The sequence below is a fragment of the Phaethon aethereus genome (assembly GCF_964289735.1).
Source record: "Phaethon aethereus genome assembly, chromosome: 3".
NCBI lineage: Eukaryota > Metazoa > Chordata > Aves > Phaethontiformes > Phaethontidae > Phaethon > Phaethon aethereus.
Genome location: NC_138576.1, coordinates 95,119,830 through 95,146,513, shown reverse-complemented (window position 1 = coordinate 95,146,513; position 26,684 = coordinate 95,119,830). Strand labels below are relative to the sequence as shown.

Here is a 26,684-nt window from a genome sequence, read left to right as displayed (position 1 = left end):
TGCACCCTCTTACCAGCGAGAGGGCTGCTGCCATCGACCAGGGTTACTTAATATGGGAAAACCCAGGAGCATATGGGCAGCTTCAGGCCCAGGTGCCTGCACCAAGCCCTGTTCTTGCATCCTGCAGCACCTATATGGCCTGCAATGACGCCCCTTGCAGCAGGAGAGATGACAGGGGTGGAGGTGTCAAACTGCCTTTTCCGTGGTGCGGAAAGTTGGGGGGAATAGGAAGCAGGCACAGAAACTCACCCCTAGCTGTTTGCACTTCTCCCTGGGCTGGGAATTTTTGGGTCCTTTAAATCACAGAAAGGATATTTCAGGGTAAAACACAGCCTTGGCTTAGGTCAGGTTGTTGGACTGCAGGGGCCTGGCCACAGCAACTGAGGGTAAGCAAAGCCCCTGAGGCCTTTCCCAAGGGGACAAGAGGTTGGTCGGGAGGGCTTGTTCATGAAATGACAGGGGACTTTCTTGCCTTCAAAGCTCTGAGTTTGTAAGTCTCTGAGTTTCATGTGAGGGCTACCAGAAGTCACAGCTGTATTATATTGGGGCCAGGTACACCCCTAAACAGTGCCTAAATTCCTCTGACTTGCTTGCTTTGGGAAAAGAATGGATTATCGTCTCTGGCCCTTTCAGTGACAGGAGCTCAGAGCTTCTTCTGGTGTGTGTTTATGTAGCCAGCCCCATGGCACCCTCACCTAGCCCTCCAGGCAATTGAGAGGGTTTCTCTACTGGGGAAACTGGAGCAGGGATGGAGCGTGGAGCAGGGATGGAGCGTGGACCAAGGAAACCTCCAACCCTGATGCAGGAAGCTGCAGCTTGCTGTGCAAGGGGAGAATGCAGGTGGCCTTGGGTGTAGGAAATCCTTGCCTGCTTGCTTATTCTGTTGCGTATCTGTTGCTCTGGTTCTTTGCATGGCCCCTGAATATTGCAGGTTTGCCTCTGGGAGGGAGGGGACAGTGGAGGAAGGAACTCCTTCAGGGAGTATTAAAGCTGTTTTATAGCTGGATAGGTCATCAGCTAGGGCTATAGCTGAAGAATATCAGCTGTACCTTCTCAGGTAGTCCTGGTAAAATCCCAAGCAGCCAGCTGGTAGGAACGTTCCTTCCCAGCCTTGCTCTTTGGCTGTGTCTTGCCAAGCAGGTGAGCCCTGGTAATTTCCTCTGAGCCATGGGAAATGCCTTGGCATGCTCCCTTCCCGAGTTGCCTGGGGAGGTGGGGGAGGCTGGCAGTCTGAGTACTCTCCGGCTCTCCTCACCTGGTGCAGCTTGAGGGGGAAGCTCTGAACAGTTTGCTCTGGGAGGAAGGCTGCTCTGGCCACAGGCTTGAAACCGAAGCTGCTAGGTAGGAGTCACTTTTTCCATTCAGTGACCTTTTTCCACCCAGGAGCTATGTTAAAGTTTAACCTACAAAGGTGACGTGCAAGGTCGTCCTTACATTTGGACTAAGAGTGTTGTCAAAACCAGATGTTTACAACCATGTTCAAACATTCTCTCCGATCCCGGAAATCCAAGTTTCTAAGTCCACGTGTTCTTAAGCTAGAGCAAACACCCGTGACAGAAGCAACCATAAATGCCTGGTTGCTACCTCAACTCCGGATATGCACTTCAACTCCAGAGGGCTTTTCCTACTCCACATGCTGCCATCATCACTGTTGTCACTACGGTGGGATCTGGGTGCTGCCTGCTGGTGGGGAGCAGGCCGGGCGGTGGGTGGCACAGGCATGTGGACCAGAGCTGGCTGTGTACCAGTAGCCCACCACCTGCCTCTTCCTCTCTCTGCAGATTTTTGCCTTCCCCTCGTGCTGTCTTCCCTCCCTACAATGGCTACTGGTGAAGAGATCCCCCCTGCCCTGCAGGACTCATGGGGAGACTTCTGGCTCTTCCGTTTCTTTGTTAATGCTGCTGGCTATGCGAGTATTGTGGTGCCGGGATTCCTCCTCATCCAGTACTTCAAGAGAAGGAATTACCTCGAGACAGGTAAGGGCAGGAGCTTCCTGTCCACATCCTGCCTCCCTGTGAGCTCTCTGCAACCCCTTGATCAACCCGTTTCAGTGCTGCCGGGTTGTTTCCCCAACTTGCTTTGTCAGACCAGGCTTGAGCCACTTGCAGAGCTGCATCCCAGAGCTGTGTAGGTGCTACCCTGAAACAAATTCCTCTGAGCCCCTGTACCAGTAGATGTGGAGGCTAGTAAGGAGGGAGGCTTCACCTCTCAAGCTGGTGTGACTTGTGGCGCCCAGGCTGTGGTTAATTCTGTCTCTGTGTTCTCTTACACCGTTCAGGCCGAGGCATTTGCTTCCCTGTAATCAAATCATGCGTGTTCGGCTCTGAGGTGAAGTCTGTACACCAGGAGGATGGCTCCCTGCCACCCCGAGTGGAGCCCACAGAGTCCTCTACAGCCCGACAGGTCTTCAAGCTGCTCTTCTGCGCTGCTGGTCTACAGGTAGGGGCCCTGTGCATGTGTGTGTGGCCATCCCACCCTGGGAGGAGGAGGTGGGCAGCAGGTTTATCGCCATCAGTTCTTTGAAGACCAAGGATGCAGACCAACCCTGTCCTTAATCAGGGCAGGGCTGGAAGGCTGGGACACAGCCTCTCAACCAGGGTAATCCACCAGAGCTGCTGTGTCACCTCTAAGTTCTGTGGAGGTCTGTTTAGCTAGTGTCATCTGGGTTGGGGCCTCCTGTCTGTCTGATCACAGCCCTCTACAGTCATGGATAGGGAAAATTCTGTGATCCAGCAGATTGTTAGGGCTGCTGTTTTCCCAGCCCTCATGTCAGAGCAGCAGATAGTTTGAGCCCTTTTTATCTCCCAGGCTCTCCTCTGGATCACCTTCTGGGACTGATGTGTCCTGCCTTGATGGATTGGATTTGAATACTGGAGAGAAATACTGAATTCAGCTACAGATAAAAAGGAATTTTTAATTTTAGTATCCCTAAGTCTTAGGTACAGCCTGCACATCATTAGGAAGGGCAGCTTTTTGGGTCTGTGAGGACTAAAAAATAGAAATGTGGGCATTGTGATAGAAAAACCCACGCATCTTGCAGCCAGCAGAAGACACCCACTCTCTGGCCTGTTATCCCAGCCTGTTCAGACTCGCCGTGGGTCAGCAGCAAGTCCTTCCATCTCTCTGTGCCTCAGTTTCTTGGGATCGGATGTGTGGTGAGAGGAAGTCTGTTATCTGGGAGGGGCTTGGTACTATTGTACTAGAATTAGTGGAGGGTGACAGCCAGAGCAGTGATCATCCCTGGAGGACAATTTTGTCTGCTGGGTTTGAAACTAGAATTGATTTGGATGGAAGAACTGGGCCTAGGGAGCTGGAAGTGAAAACCAATGCAGAAGCCACTGGGAAAACTGCCAGGACCTGCCACAGGGAGCTGGCACCAAAACTGCAGCTGTGCATCCGTAAGGTTCCCTGCTCCTGTCAGTCTGGTTCAACAAGGCAGCTTAAAGCCTAACTGCTCGCTGTACACCAGGATGTTTGCTTTGTGGGCTTCTCTCCCCTCGAAGAGGCTGTAAACTGAGCAGGTTCTGTTTGGGATAGGATGTTCCTGTTTGTAACCAAGAAGAGTGGGTCACCTCAGACAGGTGGCCCCATCTCCCAGCACTTCAGGGAAGCATTGCCATGCAGAGGAGGAGGCAATGCTGGGGTGAGCAAGGATCTCCTGGGGACTGTTCTTGCTGTGGTTGCTTGCAGCTGCCGTTGCAGGTCCTGACTCTCCCTGTGCTCCTCCTGCTTCGCAGGCCTCCTACCTCACGTGGGGCGTCCTCCAGGAGCGTGTGATGACGAGAACATACGGTGCCACTGAAACAGACCCTGGTGAGAAGTTCAAGGACTCCCAGTTCCTAGTCTTCATGAACCGCATCCTGGCCTTCACAGTGGCTGGTCTGTACTGTGCCCTGACCAAGCAGCCACGCCACGGGGCTCCTATGTACAAATACTCCTTTGCCTCCCTTTCCAACATCCTCAGCAGCTGGTGCCAGTATGAGGCACTCAAATACATCAGCTTCCCCACCCAAGTGCTGGCCAAGGCCTCCAAAGTGATCCCAGTGATGATGATGGGCAAACTGGTGTCACGCAAGAGTTATGAGTACTGGGAGTACCTGACTGCTGCCCTCATCTCCATGGGGGTCAGCATGTTCCTGCTCTCCAGTGCTCCCAACAGGCACGTATCCACTGTCACCACTTTCTCAGGAATAGTCCTCCTGGCCGGCTACATAATCTTCGACAGCTTCACCTCCAACTGGCAGGACGCCCTCTTCACCTACAAGATGTCTCCCGTGCAGATGATGTTTGGCGTCAATGTGTTCTCCTGCCTTTTCACGGTGGGCTCGCTCTTGGAGCAGGGCGCCTTGCTGGAGTCGGTACGCTTCATGGCCCGCCACTCGGAGTTCACGGCCCACGCTGTGCTGCTCTCAGTGTGCTCTGCCTGTGGCCAGCTCTTCATCTTCTACACTATCAACCAGTTCGGGGCAGCCGTCTTCACCATCATCATGACGCTCCGCCAGGCCTTTGCCATCCTCCTCTCCTGCCTCATCTATGGGCACACTGTCACTGTTGTGGGTGGGCTGGGCATAGCCGTTGTCTTCATGGCCCTCTTCCTCCGTGTCTATGCCCGCAGCCGCATGAAGAAGCGCAGCAAGAAGCTCCCACCAGGCGAGACCCCTGTACAAAAGGTCTAAGGAGCTGGGGCCATGGCATTTAAGCTGTGCCTGCTGTCCCACTTACACTTGGGGGTACTTGCTTGATTTCTCAGAACCTGCTGAGGAGCAGGGTGGGTTATGGATGGGCTGGACCAGTGACTCACTTTTTCACCTGCTTTTCCTGGGGAAGGGGCTGGAAGAAGCCCAGGGAACGCTCTGGGCTGCCACAGCTCCAACCCTTTCGATTTGCCTTAATGGGTCAAAGACTTCCAGCCAAGGCATGGGCTGGGGGGCTCGCATCCTGGGGCTGCTGGTACTCCTACCCCACCTCTGTCTGGTGGCTTCTCTCCAAAGTCACCGATAAACAAGGGTGCTCTTTTCCCTGGCACCGTCTTGCCTGGAACGCTCCTCCACTTCTGTCACTACTACAGAGCTCAGCAGGAGGAAAGGGCAAGCAAAACAGTAGCTTCCTTTTTGCAACACCTCCATATGAGGCAGGTCCCAAGCTGAGCCTTTCCCAAGGAGGGGGAAGCTTTCAGCCCCCCTCCCAGGAGAAGCTCCAGGTAGGACAGGCATAGCTAAGGGAAGGACTCCCAACCTGTCCTACACCAGGCCTGGGATCTGCACTGGGAGGGCACTCTGTAGTGTAAGCCCTTTGGTTTTATCAGTTCCTTGCCCCTGCTCCACTGCCCTTGGCCCAAGCTGATTTTTATGCAGAGACTGAGGCTGGCCGGTATGGTTCCCAAGGCTTGCTGAGTTGTTCTAGGTTGCTTTTTGGTTACATCTGCTGCTGTCACAGGCCAGAGGCTGTGCTGCCAAGAAGCCCCAGCAGCGCCTTGGGGTATCTCAGTGCCATGGTTTCTGGGCTTTGTAGTTGCCCTTCAGAGAAGCACAAATAGCCCCTCTTCCTCCTGCCGACTGGAGGCACAGGCCCTGGCTTTCCTGGGGCCTGACCAGAGCCCCACTGTGCCTGGAGGGCTAAGAGGTGGGGCAGAGCCTGCCTGCAGTGCCTTGTTCCTGCTCCACAGGCACCAGGGGATGGAGTGAGTGGGCACCTGCTCCCCAGGCAGCAGGGGACAGAGCAGTAAAAGCTGCTCTTCCCCAAGAGCCTGGGTTTTACTGGTTAATCCTTTTCTCTTCAACACAACCTGACTGACAAGCCAGCAGGTTTTGGTACTTTTAAAAGGCAACTTTTCTCTCTTTTTATTTTATTAAATTAAAAATATGCTGCATATAGTGCCCTGGAGGTAAATGTTCTTTTTAACTGCCCACCCCACCCCCACCCCCCTTCCTGTGTCCCTAGTCTCTCTAGGACAGCAAAGCTGTCTTTCCTTTCCAAACACAAGTGCCTTTGCCCAAGGAGGTATCAGTCAGGGTTGGACCCAAAGCTGCAAGGCCTGACACAAGATCCTTGTACACATGACTAGGAACATAGCCAGGTTGGACTGCTGCTTATACTGGTGGGCAGGTGGAGGAGCTGTTAGCCCAATTCTGGTTTGGCTCCTGGGTTCCCTGCCTGGTGCAGCTTGGACAGCCCCAGTGGGTATATCTGCAGCCTGCATAGCTAGAAAGAGATGGCGCAGAGGCCTTGCTGAGCACCTGCCAGCCAGGGCCACCAGTGCTGCAGCAAGGCCCTGGAGGAGCCCATCCTTTATGGGGTGCATCTGCACCAGCTCCACAGGCCCCACACAAGAGCCAGGGGAGGCTTGGGGTGCAGATGGTGCATCTAACCAGTACCTATTGGGAGGCCTGGTGAAAACCCTTGTCCATAGGCCTACGCAATCTAGTCCTGGAGAGTCTGGGGTCAGAGACAAAACCTTGGCCTAACAGAGCTAGAGAAAGAAGAGACTCAGGTGAGGGCTGCAAGAGAAACAGAGGACAGTAGGGCCAGGAGCTGCTTATCACAGTGCTGAGTTAGTTGAGCCAGTAAGGGTAAGGGGAGCTGGTGCCGAGCACAGCCCAGGCTTCAGACCACTTGGCTCTCCACCAGTGTTACCTGTGCTGTGCTGCCAAGAAGCCCCCAGCAGCACCTTGGGGTATCTCAGTGCCATGGTTTCTGGGCTTTGTAGTTGCCCTTCAGAGAAGCACAAATAGCCCCTCTTCCTCCTGGCAACTGGAGGCACAGGTCTCCTACCTTTCCTAGCTCTGAGCTCTTGAAAGTGCCTGTGTGGCCTCACAGCCCTTCATCCTGCCCTTACAAATTTTCTCAAATGCCTGCCCCTACCTTCTGCTGACAGACTGAAAATGGATTTTTTTTTTTTCCTTTGGTCAAAAAAAATAGGTTGTCTGCCAGGTCAGGAATGGTATTTTTTCTAATTTAAATGTAGATTTAAAGAAAAAATTAGTGAAAAAAACTAAACCCAAAACATTCTAAGTTAAAGAATTGACTTTACTGATTCATTATTTGGCAAAACCTTCCTCTCCAGAGAGAAATCTTGTTTTAAACAATGTTTTTCTCCTGTCTCAGAGAAAAACAACCCCAAAGGCATTTGCTAGCTCAGCTCCAGCACTGCCCTAGCAGCCTGCACCCAAAAAGGAGCCACACTTGCAGCACAGTGCCTTGGTGTGCAGCAAGGGACTCCAGCAGGCTCTGCCTCCTCCTCCCTCCCCGCTGAAAATGGACAATGGCTAAAGCCCACTCCATTTTGTGCCTGCGGTTGCTGGCAAGCAGCCAGCAAGAGAAGCTGATATCGGTGTCACTTTCCCCTGACAAACACCAGGGGCCATTGTGGCAGAGGGTGACAAACCCCACTCATGGGGTGTGAGCAAGGGGCAGATGAATCAGAGGTGATGCCCCAGGCCTCTCCACAGAGGGAAAGCCAGGGGGTGGCAAGATGCTGCCAACCCCACCAGGGCTGCAGAAGCCAAGAAGGGGCAGCCTGGAGTGGGAGGAAAGGTGCAGTCTAGAGCACAAAGCAGGAATAGTTTGGCTTAAGAGCTGAAGAGAGGCAGCTCAAGTACAGCCCTGAGCTTTCACTCCACCCCCCGGCACTGCAAAGGAGCAGGAAGATGGTTCCTGCCACAGCTCTGGCCCACAGGGACTCCCAGACCAGCCCAGCTGGCAGCAGTGCATGCCCAGGTCCTGGCACAGCTTGCCCAGCTGGCACATGCAGATGGAAAAGGTTTGTTCCCAGGTTATGGAGCAAGCAGCACTCTGGGTGGAGAACTACTCCCAGCTGGAGATCACCCCAGCTGCACACAGCAGGTCACATATTTCTCTCACCACTGCATGGTAGCTGGGCAAGGAAGAGGTAGAGATCAGCTAAAGCAGAGCTCTGAAAACCAGTCAGGACAGGGAAAAACACAGCTGCCTGATACCCTCAGGCACAGGCTGAGACCCCTTCCTCCATACAGTAGGCATGAAACACAAGGGACCCCTCTGTGTAAACCACATTCTTTGACACTTTAATTCCAGTAGAACAAAACAACAGAAAAATAATCAAACAGAAATAACCAAGCCAACCAAAATACAATATCCTACCCTGGGGGTTCGGGGAGGCAGCAGCTCAGAGGAAGGGCTCTCCCACTCTGACAGAACAAGGGTGGCGTTTGATGCCTACTGGGAACGTGGGAGACCCCATGTTAGCCTGGTGCTTCCTCACCTCCACTCCCCAACAGCTATTCCTACACAAGCAGAAAGAGACAGACAGGCCTCAGGCTGCCCAAATCACTCATTACTGACAAACAAGGAATCACCCTCCTGCCCACTGCCAAAAACAACCCCAACCAAACAAATCTCCAAAAAATGGACACCACCAAGGAGTCAGTAGCAGCTGGTGGGAGCAGACCCCCTCCTAAGCAGACATGATGTGGGGCAGAGGCTTCCTCCTACTTTAGTCTACCTCTTCCATGCGGGATGCATCTTCATCTCCCTCCAGAGGGGGGATTTCATCAGGGACAGCTGCACTGGGTTCCTCTGCAGTCACCTCATCTTCATCAATGCCTTGGAGAGGGGAGGAAAGGAAAAGATGAGGTCTCCAAGTGACACCTGATCCCAGAGGTACAGCCTCTCCCAGAGCAAAGGCTGGCTCCTGCCCACAGCCTGAGGGACAGGACTACTGGCAGCCAGTAGTTATACCAAGCCACAGCACTTCCCGATTTACATTTTTAGCCAAGTAGCCAATTTGGAGGAAAAAGTTGGGTACAAGCACAAGCTGTTTCACCAGATGGGTCACATCTCCCATGGCAGACTTTTAACATTCACTCTGAAGAAATAAAAAGCCTCAGCTTGTCATCTGAGCAGCCTGGTGGTGGCTCCTGGCCTTGTGGAGGACAGGACAGTCCACTCAGAGCCATGAGGCCCCCCAAAGTACCTCGTTCCAGGTTTCCACTTGCCCCTAGCCACCTTACAAACACAGCCAGTTCTCCAGTTCTGCACATCACACCAGCATGGCTCACTCACTAGCCTTCCCCTGCCCGAAGACAATTACACACTAGCCCAACCAGCTAACCTGCTTTCAGGACCTGCTCCAGGCCTGAAGAAGCTGCATGAACACCTACCAAGCCCCAATTTGATCATCCTATAGATGCGGTTGGAATGGGTCTGGGGATCTTCCAGGGAGAAACCAGAGGACAGCAGAGCAGTCTCGAAGAGTAGCACCACCAGATCTTTGACAGCTTTGTCATTCTTGTCAGCATCAGCCTTCTGGCGGAGGGTTTCCACAATTGGGTGGTCAGGATTGATCTCCAGATTCTTCTTGGCCATCATATAGCCCATGGTAGAGTTATCCCGCAGTGCCTGAGCTTTCATGATGCGCTCCATGTTGGCTGTCCAACCGTAGGTGCTGGTGACAATGCAGCAGGGAGATGAGACCAACCGGTTTGAGATAGTTACCTGCCAATGTTAGCCAAGGGTTAGCTGAGCATGGTCCCCAAACGCACTGGACTGGGCCCAGCCACAGCACACAATACCCCAAGGTCCTTGCCCCAGGTTCACCTGGAGACATCCCAAAGCAAGCAGAGATCCTCCAAGCAGCTCCAGGACTGTTGCACAAACTAGTTTGGACAGCTCAGCCAAGCACCTTCAGCACCCACTGCACGTTTCCCGCACTTACCCTCTCCCATCAATGCATGTATTTGGGTCAGTGCCCCTCACCTGCAGCCTGGCTGCTTAAAGCAAGATGGTGCATGCTGGGACCTCCAGTCTCCTTTAGCGGCTCCTCTGCAGGAGATGAGGGAGACGAAAGGCACGCATTGAGCTGGGGCCCATGCCTGCATCATGGAGGGCCCAGCCCTCCTCCCTCCAGCCCAGAGCTGAGTTCCCTGCCCATCTCACCTTCTCCACCTTTTTGTCCAGGATCTCCTTCATAAGTTTGCAGAGGGTCTCGAACTTGGCCTTGCTCTCCTCCATCTTCTTTTTCTCCTCCTCATCCTCAGGCAGCTCCAGCCCCTCTTTGGTGACCGATACTAGGGTCTTGCCATCAAACTCCTTGAGCTGCTGCACACAGTACTCGTCAATGGGTTCTGTCATGTACACCACCTCAAAGCCACGCTTCTGCACACGCTCCACAAAGGCTGAGTTGGCAACCTGCTCCTTACTCTCTCCTGTTTGTGGGGGATAGAAATGAGATGTCACCAAGACACAGGAGCTGGTTACCACAGGACAAACAGCACCAGTCACTTGGAACCCCTAGCATAAAACTGGCTGCAACCAGGGCTCTAGGCCTGGTGGTCCTTCCCCAGTCCCCAGGGATGGGCTGTGATTCAGCAGGGAGGGCCTGCTGAAGGCAGCAGGACCTACCTCCACTTCACTAGGAGAAGCTCTTGCTCACCTGTGATGTAGTAGATGCTTTTCTGGGTCTCCTTCATACGGGATACATACTCTGAAAGCGAAGTCATCTCATCGCCTGACTGGGACGTGTGGTAACGCAGCAACTCCGAAAGGCGCTTTCGGTTGGTTGAGTCCTCATGGATGCCCAGCTGAGGGCACAAGAGATCTGTGAAGCCTCCAGGATGGGACTTCCATGTACATGGCCACCACTAAGGCACAGCCATCTCTACCCACCCTCTGATCATTTGACTGTTGGGCCTAGGGCAGCCTGAGGGGCCAGCTGCCCCCCAGAGGCTCTCTGGGGCACTTGCAAGATCTCCTCTACCTAACACCCAAGCAGAGAAGATATGGCAGAGAGACAAGATTTCTCTCAGGCAGATAGGTCATGGGCCCCTCCCTCCTCCAGGTGCAGGGTGCCCAGCTTACCTTCAGATTCTTGGAAAAGGCCTCATAAAATTTCTTGTAGTTCTCTTTGTCCTCTGCCAGCTCAGAGAAAAGCTCCAAGCATTTCTTCACAATGTTTTTGCGGATCACTTTAAGGATCTTGCTCTGCTGGAGCATCTCACGAGAGATGTTCAGAGGCAGGTCCTCCGAGTCCACAACACCCCGGATGAAGTCTGAGTAGCGGAAATGAAACCAGGAGTCAGGTTAAGAGCTCTGAGCTTCATCGCAGGAAGAAAACTACTAAGATGCTGACTGCTGTGCACCCATACCAGCTAGTACCTCATCCAGCTACTGGAAGTGGTACCACAGGTTGTGGGGTTCCAGCTCTGCACTGGGAGGCTGAGGCGGGAGGGCTCTTACTTAGGTACTCAGGGATGAGCTCATCACAGCTGTCCATGATGAAGACACGCCTCACATAGAGCTTAATGTTATTCTTCTTCTTCTTGTTCTCAAAGAGGTCAAAAGGGGCACGGCGTGGGATGAAGAGCAGGGCCCTGAATTCCAGCTGCCCTTCCACAGAAAAGTGCTGTGGAGCCAAGAAGGAAAAACAGCTGCCAGGATGTTTCCCTTCCACCCCTTCCCCCAGAACCTGCTATGGGCAGACTGTAGCATCCCTCAGCACTGGGGCTGGCAGGGGGGTACAGCAGGGTCTCTAAAATCCAAGCAGCCTACATTTCCCCCTTCTCAGCCCCACTGCCCCCTACATGCCAAGGGTCTCCAGCATCCAGCAGGCCTGGACAGAAGAGTCACGGTTCTCTGAGGCCCAGCACCCTCCCATCCTGCTCCTAGGCTGGTACGGCCAACCCCTCTACCTGCACAGGTGTCACAGTGCAGGCTGAGGCACCACCCAGGGCCCAGGAACCCTCACTCCCACTGAGGCCCAACTACCTGGTGGCTCTGGGTATGGGCTGGAAAAGGGCCCTCTGCCTCTCCCTGGAAGCCAGGGTGGCCCAGCACCCACCTTGACAGCCAGGTGGTCCTCCCAGTCATTGGTGAGGCTTTTGTAGAACTCTCCATACTCCTCCTGGGTGATGTCATCAGGGTTGCGGGTCCAAATAGGCTTAGTCTTGTTCAGCTCCTCCTGGTCAATATATTTCTCCTTGATTTTCTTGGTCTTTTTCTTCTTACCTTTGTCTCCCTCTTCCTCATCATCAGAGCCCACATCCTCAATTCTGGGTTTTTCCTCATCTTTGGACACTGACTCTTCCTCTTCCTTCTCACATTTCTCCTCCTCTGCTTCATCATCGCTAATCTCTTTCTCACGCTCCTTCTCCAGCTGTGGAGAAAGGGACAAGGAAGAGTCAGGTTTAGCCCCAGGCAACTGTTACCAAGAATCCTTTTGCTCCAGATAAGAAATGGGTGTCCTCCAAGGCCAAATAAATGCAACATTTAGAACCAGGGCTTCTCCTCAAGCCAGCCTTCAGAATCCCTCAATGGCTCATACAACCAAAAGCTGTCTAAGATGAGACATGGGGCAGGAAACTCCCTTCCTCCACGGCTGGTTTAGATGACCCCAGCTGCACAGATCAAAGGCCAAAAGCATAGATAGATACCCACCACCTTCACCTCCAATAATCCCCCAGCCTCAAATCTCCTCTAGCCACAGAAGCTGGGAGCACCACTGCTCAATACCCAGCAGCCAGGAGCTATGGAAGGGAACAGAAGAGACTGTACTCTGCCCTTTTCTGGGCTCCTGCTCCCAACACCACCCATCCCTGCCTCCAGCTTTCCAGTGGGTCCCCACAGTCCTTCCCTTACGTACATAGAGTGTGATAGGGTAGCCGATGAACTGGGAGTGCTTCTTCACCACCTCTTTGATGCGCCGCTCCTCCAAGTACTCTGTCTGGTCCTCCTTCAAATACAGGATCACTTTGGTGCCCCGTCCAATGGGCTCACCTATGGTGTGGTAAGAGAAACATTAGCATTTCAGGGCATAGTGTTGAAGGGCAGAAAACAAGTGGCACCAGCTCCTTAAGTTAGTTGATACCTAACATTAACAAGTGTGACTGACGACACAGTGCAGCTCTAGGGAGCAGCAGGAAAAGGGGTGCTTCCAGCAGAGAAATATGCTAGTTTTCTTGTACAATACATACCATGGTCAGTTCGGACAGTGAACGAGCCACCAGCTGATGACTCCCAAGCATACTGCTCATCATCGTTGTGTTTTGTAACAACAACCACCTTCTCAGCCACTAGATAGGCAGAATAGAAACCCACACCAAACTGCCCGATCATGGAGATGTCTGCGCCAGCCTGTGAAAACAGAGAAAGACTGACAGACCAGTGAAAAGACAGGAGATGTCTACAACCGATTCACAGCAGCAAAGAATTGGGTCAGAGAAAAAGAGGGAAGTGCCAACAGGCAGCCAGCCCTACCCTCAGCTCCTCCCTGCTGCCAGAAAGGTGGGGAAGCACACTCGGGTAGGCCAACAACTCCCACATCAAAAAAGGCAGCAGGCTTTCCTATGCCCCTGTGAAAGCCTATAGCCCAGGCCCTAGGGAACCCATGCAGCCAAAGGCAACCCACCTGCAGAGCTTCCATGAAAGCTTTGGTACCAGATTTGGCAATAGTGCCCAGGTTGTTGATGAGGTCTGCTTTTGTCATCCCAATGCCAGTGTCCACCAGGGTGAGCGTGCAGTCCCGGGGGTTGGGGACTACGTCAATCTTGAGGTCCTTACCGCTGTCTAGCTTTGAGGGGTCAGTCAGGCTCTCATAGCGGATCTTATCCAGCGCCTAGGGGAAGAGGGTGATACTTGTCACGGCCTCCCTCATCAACACCGACCTCCCCCCCCAATAACGAGCCTCGCAGGCGCCCCAGCACGGGCCTCTCCCTGGGCACCTCCGGCAGGACCCCAAGTCCCCCGGCAGAGGAAGGGCTCCCCCCGCCCCCCGGCAGGGCCGAGCAGGCCCGGGCTCACGTCGGAGGCGTTGGAGATGAGCTCCCGTAGGAAGATCTCCTTGTTGGAGTAGAATGTGTTGATGATGAGTGACATGAGCTGGGCGATCTCCGCCTGGAAGGCGAAGGTCTCCGCATCCTCCTCCTCGTGCCGCACTTCTTCAGGCATCTGCAAGGCAAGCACAGGCCGTCAGCACCGGGGCGCGGGCAGCGCGGGCACCCGGCCGGGCCCGGCCCGGCCCAACGCAATGCCCCTACCGCGTCAGGCGTCAGTGACCGGCAAAATGGGCAGCAGCTCCCACCGGCCGTTTTTTATATGCCGGGGGGGGGGGGGGGGGGACGGGACGCCTCACCGCCCACCGTCTCCTTCCGCCTTAAAACGGCCTTGGTCTCTACTGCAGCCTCCCGCGCCCCACCATCCTCGTGAACACACCTCCCTACCAGCGCTGCCTATCCCGGCCGTCCTGTCTACCCTGTTTGCACCTTCTACGAGACGGCCCCGCTCCGGGCGTCGCGGCAGGCAGCTGTGTGGGCCCCAAAGTTAAATAGCCGTTTAACGGCGGCGGCCATGGCGGAAAGCGGGTGCGCATGCGCAGTCCTCATCCCCACGCCGCTGCCGGGCCAGCTCCCGGCCGGGGCTCCCCGCGGAGAGGGTCGGCGGGGGGTCCCGGTGGGGGACTATTTGCCGCGATTGGCAGCGGAAGAGCACCGTCGCGGTTAGGAAGGGGGTAGAGAAGTAGCGAAACACTTCCAGAGGTTTCCACAAGGGTCACGGGCGGTGCCTCTGGCGGTGCTTCCTCGGTTCGGGCCTGGGCTGGGAACCGGGGATCAGCACAGCCCCCGGGGTGGGGTGCCTGCTGTCCCAGCTCCATGCTGTGGCTTTCCCGAGGCCGAGAGCCACGTAGCTGTACCGTTCTGAGGCTGGGTGTCACCGGGGGCTTTGCGGATGAAGAGTAGACAAAATGGAGGGTACGCGCTGTAGGGATCGTGCCAGGGTCTGGGAGCAAAGCAGGCCCCTTTTCCCCATTGGAAGCCAGTGTTTAGGTGTGTTGTATTTTATTAAGGGCAGTAAGATGAGGGGACGCGGGCCCTACAGCTTTTGGCTGGGGAGGCCCAGAAGGCGACGGCCGTGAGTGGCATGGGGCAGAGGGGCGGTGCGTGGGGTGGAGGGCCGCTGGCAGGGTGGTGTAGTTCCCCCCCAGGATCGGGAGGTGGCACTCCAGCTGTTCCCAGGCGGAAGGAAAGCTCCCAGCTGTATGTGCTGTAGGTCACTGCACCCCAAAAAAGGTGCATTCTCCACACCCCACTTATCAGAGGTGCCGAGGGCAGCACCCCCTTCCCACGCTGGCCGCATCCCCGCTTCACCTCCTGATGTTGGCTACAGGGGATGCCCAGGAAACGCCAGTGTCTGCTCCTTTCAGTCCTTGCTCCTCTGCAGCCCTTGCCTCTGTGGTCATGGAGATGCACACGCATACCCAAAAAGGCATTTCAGTCTTTTTATAGAAAACGGCAACTGTACAGACACATTTACACAGACAAGGGATGGGAAAGCCAAGGGAGACGTCAGGCCTTCCCCTGCGGCACAGGCGGAGAAGGAAGGCAGCCTGGGTGGGAAGGGAGTTGCCTCCTCTCCTTTTACAGATCATGGTGGAGCCTCCTGTCACACTACAAGGAGGCAGAAAGAAAACTACAAAAACCACACCAAAAAAAAAAAAAAAAAAAAGCACGGAGAGGGGGAGAAGGTGGGGTGCGGAGACTTCTTCCTCCCTCAGCCTAGCCACAGTGTTGGCTCTTTATGTGGGTGGGACATGGATGCCTATGTCCCAGGGACGCTGCTCGGAAGGGGGATATATGCATAGCAGGGAGTGGGGATGGCGAGGCTGGCTGGGGCTCTCCTCCCCATTTGCAAGTCTCACCAGCAGGAGAAATGGTGTGGGATGTTTCCAGGCCCCCTGGAAGGAGAGGAGAGGAGAGCAAGTCCTTAGGTGCCTTTGGGAAAAGGGCAAGAGAGGGAATTAACACTGGATACCAGCCTTCAACTCTGTCGGAGAGGAGGAGGCCGAGAATGGCTTTTGGCCTTGAGCGGAGGAAATTACAGTGTGGGAGGCAGCTGGACCTCTGTGAGATCCATGGGGTCTTACGCACACACAGCACGGGGAAGGAGAAGGCACATAGGCCTGAAGGCATCACACAGCCGAGCGTGGCAGGAGCCAGGCCAACCCTGCAGGAGTGGAACCGTCCCTGGGTGTAATGTCTGCTGTGGCAGTGCAATTTGGCAGGGGCAGGCGTGAGGTGTTATCTCCCCACGGCGTCAAGGTGTCCAGGGCCTCAGAGGAGGATGCGGAGCCGTCTCTCGGTGTCCCTGCACCCTCCAGGTGCCTCTGCTAGATGAGAATTCGGAACAGGAAGGAGACGGCAGCTCCTAGGGCCAAGCCCAGCGACAGGAAAAAGGCCATGATGGCTCCAGCTGTCTCTGCTTCATGGGCAAGCACTTTCCTAGAGGGGAAACAGATGTCAGACCCATCCTCAGGGATGCATGCCCCATGCCCAGCCATCACTTCAACAGAGGGATGGGGGGAGGCCACAGAGGAGCCAGAAGCTGTGCTCCTTTGCAGTAGAGGAATGGGAAGAGCAAATCCTCCTCGGCTCCAAGAGCCTGCCTCCACATTATGGGCTTGTAGCAAAAAAAAAAAGTGCATCAGGCAGGCTGCCCTGAATATCCCGGCACCGGGGACACCCCTCCCTGACTCCTGCCTCCAGGCACTGCAGCCCGCCTGGCTGAGCCCCAGCCAGGCTCCTTGTGGTGCCTGTGCTCCCGCGCTGGGCAAGGCTGCTCACCCTGCTGTGGGTGCTGTGCCACACTTCGCTCCCTTCCAAATCCCCGCTGTGTCCGGCCCCTTCCCCAGCATGGCAGGTGGGGGAAATGGAGAGCCTGAACAATAGCTTCCGCATCGCTAGGATATGGAGGCACAAGGCTGGGAAACAGGACACTGGGGTTGTCTTCCCTGAGGTGGTGTGGCGATTCCCCTCTGCGCCTGCATCCCCCTCTCCCGATGCCAGAGCTGGGCAGAGCCAGACTCCAGCCATGCTGGGGCTGGCATCTGTGGGTGTAACCAGCCCTTCCCCTGTCCCCAACTCTTACTCACTTGGGCCCGAAGCACATGCAAAGGCTGGCCAGGTAGCCATTGGAGATGGAGAAGAAGATCATGAAGATTATATACCAGGCATCATGAGAGAATACGACAGGCAGGTAGTTACGTGGCTGCACGTTGCACAGCATGAAAAGAGGGATAAAGATGACACGGAGGGCCACCATCACTGGCAGGAGGCAGCTGTCCTTCCCGGGCTGGGAAAAAAACCACAGGTCACTGAGCAGCTGAGAAGTGAACATTCCCCACCCCTTGTCATGCCGGCAGGGGCTATGCAGAGGCTGCGCCAGGGCTGTGGAGGAGCCACAGAGAGGGCAAAGTTGCTGAGAGACCTCCTCTGCTGCAATAAATCTCAGCATCACCACTGGCTGTGGTAAGGAGGTCCTACTAGGTCTCACTACTGCCCTGAAGTCCTATCCCAGCTGACCTGGAGAGCAGCAGCACTAGAGCCAAAATACTGAGCTGGGCTTGTGAGCAACTGCTGAGCCGTTGCTGGAAACAACAGGCAGGCAGAAGAGCCTTGTGCACGCTCACGCAATCTCTTCCTGCAGCAAACCACTGCGCAGGACAAGGCTGGCTGAGGTAAATCCCCTCTGGCACCTCAGGGCCTGCAAACAGGGCTTTAACCAGCTCTTCAGCCTCCTACGCCATCCCCCAGCCAAGCGGGGCGAGATCCAGCAATCTGGGAAAGGGATTACACTGCGGCTGTTTTGGACAGTGCTAGGAAAGGCACAGACCAAATTAAAATCTCCTCGGATCCTAGCAGAGTCCCTGGATGCATGAGGCTGGGACGAAGGAGGCACCGTCCCCCTGTGCTGTCCCTGCAGCTGGGACCGAGGCAGCCCCTGGTATGAGACGTGCCTGGCTCTGTCTGGGGTCCCCTCAGTGGGGTACCAGGGTCGCAGATGACAGGGCTCACTGGTCTGGAGTCAGGAGAGACTCACAGCTGCCTTGGGAGCTGCCTGGACTGGTGTAGCCATGGGACACTTCATGAGCATGGAGGGGAAGTTGAAGTTAGGCCAGCTGCCATGTCTGTGGGCAAACTGGCAAAGAGCAGCAGCCTCTCCTGCCTGAGGAGGAGAAAAGGAGCGAGCGGGGCCCCAACCAGGGAAATGAGGCCCAAACCGCACGCAGTCAGACTTTCCACACAGCCTTGTTTTGGAAACGTCTCCTGCTGGGTCATCCCACCACGGAGGCTATGGCCTGGACACCAGGCAATGCGGCTCATGGCCAAGGCCGAGGGCAGCCAGCAGTGATGGCCAAGGGGAGAAGCAGCTCCAGGCTGCAGAGAAGCCAGGCCCGGACAGACCCTGTGGCGAGTGGTGCTGAGGAATTTCTCTAAACAAACAGCCTGAACAATACAGGGGGAAATGGTGCTTGGGGGTGAGTGAAGGGGGCAGGAAGAGACATAGACAGAACAGCCCCCTTCCTCGCCCACCCCCATCACAGCTCCCATCACTCGGCCCCAGCAGCCCTGAGCCAGGCAGGGGAGATGAGAGCAAGGGGAAGCAGCAGGGGACAGCTCCGTGGCCCACGTGGCATGGCTCTGCCCTGCTCCCAGGACAAGGCTCTTTAAAGCAGCTGTGTTCTGTGTGGAGGCCAGAGGTTTTATTTTGGGCTGCCCTGTCTTTCACCCTCTTTCTCTGCCGCCGTCCTGCCTGGCTGTTTGCATAGCTGGAGTGAAGGTTTGTTTACAAAAGAGGCTGAAGTGGAGGAGGCAGCTTCATCCAAGCCACGCTGAAAGAGGGGTGGGAGGAGGACAGGACAACAACTGTGGTTCTCGGCTCTGGCCCATAAATCTCTGCTTGGGACTTAAAGCCAGGGCAGCAGTTAGCTCTGCGCCTCCCTCCTCCAAGGGATGGCAGCCCCAGTGACAGCCATGGCTGAGGGGCCTGAGGATGAGGAGTGCCTGGGCATTTGCTCCATGCTTACCCATGTGAAGAGGGCGGTGAGACTCCGACCTGTCCAGTCAAAGACATTAAAGAGCAGGAAGCAGGAGACAGGGATGAAGTAGAGACCTGCAGAAGGGGGATAAGGTCACTGACGAGCTCAGGGTGCCCCAGGCCCTCCTGCCAATTGCACGGAGACTGTCTTTCAGGTCTGGGTCCTCCTGGTTTCCCACTAAGGGCTGGAATGCTTTCCCAGCCAGGCCAATGTCCGCATACAAACCATTATGCACAATGGTCTCCTCTTCCCCACTGCTAATTCAAGCCCCACTCTTTCCTCCCATTTACCTTGTTCCTAGTTTCCTCCTACCGCACCCCATCCCCTGGCCACACTTACCCCATCTGTTTCCCTCTCCGAGGACAGTGGACACCTTAGCTGTGATGGACGGAAAGACGCCAATGGTGACAGTGAAGACAAAGCAGACAGACACAGCCATGACCCAGAGCTAGGCAGATGAAAGAAAGACGTTGGTACCAAGCACAAGGCAAGAGACCACTGCAGGGCTGGTCTCCTCTCCCCATGCTCTCCTACACCTGTGCCCATTCCCTGATATGAAGGGCAGGGCATGGGTTACTGGCAACACACAAACCTTCTTAAAAATAGCAATGACCGAGGGCTTCTCATCAGGGTTGTGGATAGGGATGATCTTTGAGTTATTCTGTTCCATCCCATTGGGCTCGTCTGCGGGGAGAGACACAAGCAGGGCATAGCAGACCCCAGAAAGCTGGGATCTAATTTAGTCCTTCTGTCTCATTCTTCCCCTCAGCTCTTCCTCTTTTTCCTTCCTCTTCCTCCTCTCAGCCCCTCACCTTTCTTAATGAGGTCTCTCTTGGTCTCCAGCTCTGCATTGTACACACGGTACTCTGTCTTGTCCTTCATGGAATAGTATCGGAAGAAATCCTGCAGAGAGACAGCCATGGAGAACTCATTCATGCGTGAGGAAAGAAGGCTGCCAGGGGGTGTGTAGTAATAGAAGATATGGGCAATATGGGCAAATGCAATATGGGCAAAGTACTCCTTCCACTTATGTCTGATAGTTATGCTTTCCTGTTCAGCCAGGGGCTCATTCCCACAGTACCCCAAGGATACTGGGGTATCTGAGGTGGGAAGTATCCCAGGGAGCTCCCTCAGGACAGGGGAGATCTTGACCTGACCCAGGAGGCGGAGGCTGGTAGGAGCCAAGGCTGGGGTGCTAGTGGGCCATGGTCTTTGTGCTGTGATGCGCAAAGGTCCCATGACCCCACACCCTTCCCCACCAGGATGACAAAGTCTCACCATGCGAGGCAGAAGGATGTAGGAGAAGATTGCCAGAACGATCACCACACAGGCCGTGGTGAAGTAACCGATGAAGGTCTCGCGTTGCTTGGCGCCAACTGGGAGCACAGGAAGGGAGCAGATGGGGTGGAAAAAGGAAGATGACGAGGGCTGAGAGGAGTAAGGCCCTGCTGCCATCTCCCACCCAACCCCGCAGTGTGACCCCAGCAGATCCTGTTGACAGCAATGCTCTGGGAAGGCCCTGTCACCCGCAGGGCAGGGATTACTCACTGGCAATACTGAAGATCATCGCCAAAGCAGCAAAGGTGCCCGCCAAGCCCTGTCCGCTCATGATGGGAGCTGTGTAGCTGGCAGGCAGGAGCCCTGCCAGCCCAAAGAGGCTGCTCTGGAGGATGGCGCCGAAGGCTGCGAAGGGGAAAGATGAGCAAAAATGAGAAACCAAAGGCAAGGATGGAATGCACCTCTGTGGGGAGCCAAGACCCCTGCCCTGTGAGGCAAGGCAGGTCCCCTTCCTCCTTGGCTCTCCCACGGTGAGCTTCATGCTCTCCTCCCAGAGAGATCTGTCCTAGCCATGGGGCTGTGCCCCTTTCCTTCCCCCCACTGTCTCACGCACAGTTGATGAGGACGATGCTGATCATGGTAAAGATGAAGAAGGGAAGAGGCTTCATGGCAACCTTCACCATGATCGCGGTGACTAAAAACACCAGCCCAATGGCCACCAGGCTGCCCGAGATACGGATCTGCTGGGGAATCCTGCAAGAGAGGACCTCAGTGAGGAAAACCCACTCCCCAAAAGCCTGTTAGGCTGAGGCCAAGCACTCCCATGGGAATCCCAGCCAAGCCCCAGCACAGGAGAGCTGTGTTTTGCCTTTAACTTGACTGCACGAGCTGCAGCTTGGCTCAGTGCTGGGGCAGGAGGACAGGACAGGGCTGGGCAGCCCTATGGGGGCTAGCAGGGGCAAGGATGGGGCAAGGCTCACCGCTGGTGGATGAAGGAGTTGAGGCAGGTGAAGATGAGGAGGGGCACCATGGCGCAGAGAGTCATGAAGTTGTCAAACATAGACTGCAGGTAGGAGAGGGGCAAGGAAGCCCCACTGGTCTCGTTCCAGAATTGGCTCATGTCCTCCGTGTCCGCAAGGCGGCTGATGAAATACTGCGAGGGAAGGAGCCTGGTGGGGCTGAGGTGCTGCGAGCCCTTCCCCCAGCACACTCAGGCCACCCTTGTCCCCCCTCCAGCCCCATGCCCGGCCCAGGGCTCCTCCTGCCGCCTCAGTGCCACTTGTCCCACCCAGGTCACCCATGCTTCTGTCTCCTGCATGCAAACATAGGGGCTCTATGCTGTGCCATGCTGCCACACCTACAGCATGGTCCCTAGGGTGACAGGGGACCATTAGTGTCATGGGCAGCAGCAAGAGGGAAGCCCTCACCTCCCTGGCAGTCATGAAGAAATTCCATGGCAGCAATGTTCCCAGGCCGAGGATGAAGAAGATCAGCCAGACAGCCTTGTACCTGCAGAAGGGACAGAGTGGTTTGGAGCAGGACTCTGGGCAGGGCAGAGGACAGGCATCGCTTCCCACCGTCCCTGACCCCGCAGTCAGAGAGACCAGGAGGAGGAGGGAGGATGAAATTTATTGCCCTGCCCCTGCCCCACAGACCCTGCTAGCCTGAGTTGCTGGAGGAGACGTGGCACTGCTGGGGGGCTGTGGGAGGCCCTCCCCAAGAGGGTGCGAAGGCCAGGGGAGGTTGGCTGCTCCTCGGCATGTGGCACCCAGAAGCACAGCAGCCGCTGCCAGAGCTGGGAGGAAGTCACGCTGCCCAGGCGTGTCCCAGCACCAGGGACTGTTTACAGCCCCTTTGCTATGGAAAAGCTGACGGAGAGAACATCTCAGGGAAGGGGCAGCTCGGTGGCCCAGTGAGCAGGCAGGAGATGGGGTTCCCCAGATGCTGGGTCCCCCTGTCGTCGCTCATCTCCTGATATCCTGGATGTGCCCACACACCTACACCAGAGCCTGGCATTACCTATCTTGGGGCCCGTCTCTTGCTGTCATCTTATACAGCGATGGTCAGCGCAGGTCCCAGCAAGTCTCGCGGCTGCTCTCCGTCTGGAAAGCAAACAGAGGATTTTATGGGGGAGTGAGGGACGCAGGCCAGGCAGTGCTGGTTTTAACCCCTCGGCCATGCTGCTGGGTAAGTGCTCCATAGTACCGAGACCAAATAGAGTTAGCAAATGGCAAGAGCACAGTGCAGCAGCTTGGGTGACCTGCAGCTCAGAGCCCTTCAGCAGAGAGGCTGTGACACACGGCCTTATGCTGCTGGCGAGTGACACCAAGCCTTCCCTCCGAAAGGGAAACCGCTTTCCTGAGATGCCCAGGCTGCCCGGTGCCAGCTGCCCAGCTGCTCTGCAGCAGGCTCTTAAGGGATTTGTGAGTCTGCAGCTCTCTGCCCCCAATCCTCGGGCTGTGAGCGAAGCATATACACAGTGGGCTGTGTCCGCCTCCCCACTCCCCTCCAACACCCAGGGCACAGCGGCACAAAATCATATTTAATTCAGTGGCCTGTCCCGCTGGAACCATACAAACCCCTCCCATTTCCAGTTCCTGCTTCCCTGAGGCTCTTGCAGCCCTTTCGTGGGTCACCTTGGAAAGCCAAGGGCGTCCCTGATACTGTTGTCCCCTCCCTGGTGCCCACTGCTCCTCTTCCCCCATCACCACCTGCCCAGCCCCCGACATCACCCCGGCATGGCTTTCTCGCAGACAGCCCCAGAGACGCAGCCCCAGGACCCCCAAGAAAGGACTTTCCCTCCCTGGTCTCCCCCCTCTTCCCGGGGCCGAGCGGGATTAGCCGCCCCGGCGGAGCCGCAGGCCTGCCTTGTCCTTTTCCAGTCCGGGCGGCGCAGCATGGGGTGCTTCGGCGCCTCTTCCCAGGGCTTCATCTGCAGCGGGGCTGCCGGCGCTGAGCCCCCGGCCCCCCCGGGGCATGCCCCTCGGCAGCCCGCACCGCTGCCGCTGCCGGCAGCTACAGCATCCCTGCCTGCATCCTGCCAGGTAGGGCGTGCGAGGAGGCAGGTGGGAAGCAGCATGCTGGGATCTGTAGTCCCTGCCAGCCCCGCCGCACTTAAAGGCAGCCGAGCCCTTCCCTTGTCTCAGGTGTCTGCGTGGTTGTGGGGCACAGCTCGCCCCCTCCCCACGGTGTGGTCCTGCAGGTGGGGGAGCCTACAGCTACGACAGAGCAAAAAACATAGCCGGCAGGATGTGGAGAGGGATTTGGGAAGCCCATTAGCTGCTTGGAAAAGCCAGAGCACGACGACAGGTACATCTGCATGGGACCGAGAGCCCCACCAACCCGGCAGCTGCCACTCCATGACGCTGGAGCCATCTGCAGCATGGCTCCCCTGCCTTCCCACGCAGACGGCTCAGGGCATGATGGTTCCTGCCTTGCCCTTGTGAGCCACCCAGGCTTCCAGAGGAAACATCCCAAAATCCCCACTCAGCAGCCTGCCAGTGCCTCTCTGGGCAGGAGACGCCCCAAGCCCTGACCCTAGATTAGCAGGGGGATCTGCAAGCACAACTGCCACCCCCTTGCACACAGAAACCCTGCTGGGGCCACTGCTTGTCCCCAAGCAAACAGATCTCACCCCCAAACAGGAGGGAGAACCCCAGTTCCCCCCACGGGTCCCCAGCAAGCCCTCAACACGCTGGCCCTTGCCCAGCCAAGACCCTGGCCCCCCTCCCTGCCCTCCAGCAGGTCACATCGGTGTCCCAAGAAACAGGGGCAGGGACCACCGACACCACAGACATACCTGGGGAGGACAGAACCAGGCAAGCCAGGGCAAGCCCCGTGTTAGGCGTATTTGAAGGTGGCGTGTGTGTCCCCTTCCGCACCCCCCTGCTCCTGGGGGTGCACGTCAGGCCCCGGCTCAAGTCACGGGGGCTGGGGCCATGTGGGTCTAGTGGCATCCGTGGAAGAGGAGAAGAGGTGTCGGATACCACAGCTGGCACACGGCCCGGTCCCGCTGCCCAGGCGACCAGGGAAGGGAGGAAGGGAAGGGTGTCGTGGAGGAGGCGGCAGGAGCTGGGAGCGATGGGGAGGAGGCAGGGAGGGTCGGGAGCGGGACTCGGGGGGTGCTGGGGCAGGGCGCTGCGTGCTGCTCTGCCACGCTGCTTTCCCGGCCGCCTCCTGCTTCCGTCCGGAGAGCACCCACATCCCTGTGTCAGGAGCCCAACCTCCTCGGCGGGCGCTGCCCGGCCGCAGCCTCCTGCCTGCTCTGTTTGTTTTCTGTCTCACTTCGCTAAGTGCCTCCTAACTTTTTCCACAAAGAGCCAGTGCCTGCCAAGGGGTGCACGGGTCAGCACTCATTACGGCAGGAAGCGCGTCCAGCCGCCGGCGGCTCTTATAAACAACCTTACAACAAACAGAAAAGGTCACACGAACCAACACCGGCAACAGGTGGGAACCCTGCTCCCACCTGGCGAGAGCAGCCCTACCGTAAAGGACCCGGGGACGGAGGCCACCCTCCAGCCACCGCGCGGCCGCAGCACAGCTCTAACCACTTCCCGGAGGACCTTCCTGATCTTCAGCCCGGCCACAGGCTGGGTAGCTGCACAGCCTGGCAGACAGGGGACAGGAGAAGCGATGTAGGGCCTTGGCGTAAGGATATCCATTTTGTTTCTGGGCGTAGAGCAGGCTGTCATATCCCCTCGGAAGCGATGTGTAAGCGGAAGGAGCAAGATAACAAGGAGTGGGCTTAACAAACCACAGGCTAGCGTCTCTGAGCAGGTACAAACAAGAGATGGCACAACTTTAATTGCCCATTCACGCCGCACAAAGGCCTTGACAGACGCTCAGTGACACCTGCGGTATCGGGCCACACGCAGTCCCATTGCCAGCCAAGCCCTGGGAGCCCACGGCAGGGCCAGCTGTCACCAAAACCACGTAACCTCCGCAGAAAAACTCGCACTGCAGGACAGCCACGCCTGCAGGCAGCCGTTTGTCACCGGGCTTCGTTTGGAGATTTCCCTACCTCTGCCCTCCCACACATCGCCTCTTCTCCTGCTTCTGCTGCCTTCACCGAAGGCGAGCACAGCGCATGCTTGGCTTTCTGCTCAAGAGCAATTCCATGGTCCCGGGTGGGCAGGGGACATGCCCAGGAACACCAGCTCTTTAAAGCAAAGCCCTTTACGCCACACCAAGCGTAGCGCCGTCCTTGCACTCCCGAGACAAGGGGCTGCCGGCAGGCCCGATGGCGAGCACCCCGCCTCCTCCTGCTGCCACTCGTAGGGGATCGCTTTGCAGGGATAAGGTCAGCACTTCCTCTGAGCGCGGCCAAGATGGGACAGGGCCAGGTGCCTCACCAGGCTTCGCCCCATCCCCTGCATCCGCTCGCCCCCCCCGGGCGACACCAGAGCCCTCCCGCAGGAAGCCTGGTCTGGGGGCCCATTGAGGTTTACCTGCGGGCATGAAGCCCTGGTGGCCGTGACTCAGCTGGGGGATGGGAAACACTCCAAGACCAGCCGTTCCATGAGGTTTCATGTGCGTGCCTGAACTCTAACCATGCCGCTCGCGGGTCCTCCTACCTTGTGCCCTGATCCGAGGAACCAGCCTCCCGGGCAGCGTCCTGCCTGCCTCTACCTTCAGCCACCGGCTGTGGGGACACGTGCTTGCATTTCACAAGATGTATGAGTGTGCGCGATGGTGTGCCATTACCTTGGCACTGGGAAAAACGCAAACCCTCCCAAAATAAGGGCAGGTAGCCTGGGTCAAATCAGAGGCCGGTCTGGCTCAAAAGCTTATCTCCATCAGAGGGCAAAAGCAGATGCCATGAAAGGATAGGAGTGGCAGAGGCATAGACTAACTCCCTGACTGCTCCCCCAGCCTCCGAGCTGGCAGGGACATGCTGTTCATGTGTTTTGTAGCCCATGGCGGGTTTCGCTTCTGTGAAATCTCTGCTTCCCCCTCTACTGAGGAGCCTCTGAGCAAGGACAGCATCTCTTCCCGTGCACAGGGCCTTGGCCGGGGCTCCCTCACCCTCGCTGTCAAAGGGTGGATGAACATTGGTGTGGCTTCTCCATGCCAGCCACGGCTTTACAGGCCTGGATTGTATCCACCCTACAGCACGTTTTCCAAACAGAGAAATTCTAACTCACTTAGTCACCCAGGCACGGCTCCACGCCTTCGGTCCTCCTTGTTGCTTTCCTCCCAACCCTCCCTGGCTCCCCTCGACCCTTCCAGAGACACTGGGGCTGGGGGCACACGGGGACTGCGAGGAGGTGAGATGCCAATTTGAAGAGCGGCACAAGGCTTTCCCGCTTTGTTTCTGCTTTGTCACTCACAGAGATGATTCAATGTGTTTTTATGCACACCAAGATATCTGAAACAGCCCCAGGCCTTGCTGCAAGTGGCCGGCTCAGTGTGTAATCTTGTTTGCGGATTTGGGGCTTCCCGCCCCCCTTGTCTATCACTTAGTATTTATCTAAACTGAATTTCATCTGCCTACCACCCAGTGTTGTAATGGTCTTCTGTACTCTTCCTAGCTGGCACTTGTCCCCATGAACCTGAGTAATCCAAT

At 56.4% G+C, this 26,684-nt stretch overlaps 3 protein-coding genes across 5 annotated transcripts; 1 reads left to right on the top strand and 2 right to left on the bottom strand.

The window, feature by feature from the left end:
• Positions 1 to 1,819: 1,819 nt before the first annotated feature.
• SLC35B2 (solute carrier family 35 member B2) lies at positions 1,820 to 4,676 on the top strand (the record flags this gene model as incomplete). Its single annotated transcript, XM_081997135.1, has 3 exons — positions 1,820 to 1,976; positions 2,279 to 2,439; positions 3,738 to 4,676. 3 exons carry the CDS (start codon positions 1,820 to 1,822, stop codon positions 4,674 to 4,676), a joined length of 1,257 nt encoding a protein of 418 aa, XP_081853261.1.
• Positions 4,677 to 8,470: 3,794 nt separating this feature from the next.
• Positions 8,471 to 13,917, bottom strand: HSP90AB1 (heat shock protein 90 alpha family class B member 1; the record flags this gene model as incomplete). 3 transcript variants are annotated; one of them, XM_081998476.1, is made up of 11 exons in its annotated part: positions 8,471 to 8,580; positions 9,138 to 9,471; positions 9,913 to 10,181; positions 10,409 to 10,556; positions 10,834 to 11,024; positions 11,212 to 11,377; positions 11,813 to 12,127; positions 12,614 to 12,747; positions 12,945 to 13,104; positions 13,379 to 13,585; positions 13,771 to 13,917. In XM_081998476.1, the coding sequence occupies 11 exons, from the start codon at positions 13,915 to 13,917 to the stop codon at positions 8,471 to 8,473; spliced, it is 2,181 nt and encodes a 726-aa protein (XP_081854602.1). The 3 variants fall into 3 exon arrangements, with proteins under 3 accessions (XP_081854602.1, XP_081854603.1, XP_081854604.1); XM_081998477.1 differs by having other exon boundaries at positions 12,945 to 13,074; XM_081998478.1 differs by having other exon boundaries at positions 12,945 to 13,092; positions 13,511 to 13,585.
• A 2,215-nt stretch (positions 13,918 to 16,132) lies between these two features.
• Positions 16,133 to 22,167, bottom strand: SLC29A1 (solute carrier family 29 member 1 (Augustine blood group); the record flags this gene model as incomplete). Its single annotated transcript, XM_081998156.1, has 12 exons — positions 16,133 to 16,244; positions 16,895 to 17,094; positions 18,830 to 18,915; positions 19,181 to 19,289; positions 19,434 to 19,525; positions 19,654 to 19,744; positions 20,120 to 20,217; positions 20,390 to 20,524; positions 20,733 to 20,872; positions 21,100 to 21,272; positions 21,547 to 21,628; positions 22,139 to 22,167. 12 exons carry the CDS (start codon positions 22,165 to 22,167, stop codon positions 16,133 to 16,135), a joined length of 1,347 nt encoding a protein of 448 aa, XP_081854282.1.
• Positions 22,168 to 26,684: the final 4,517 nt, after the last annotated feature.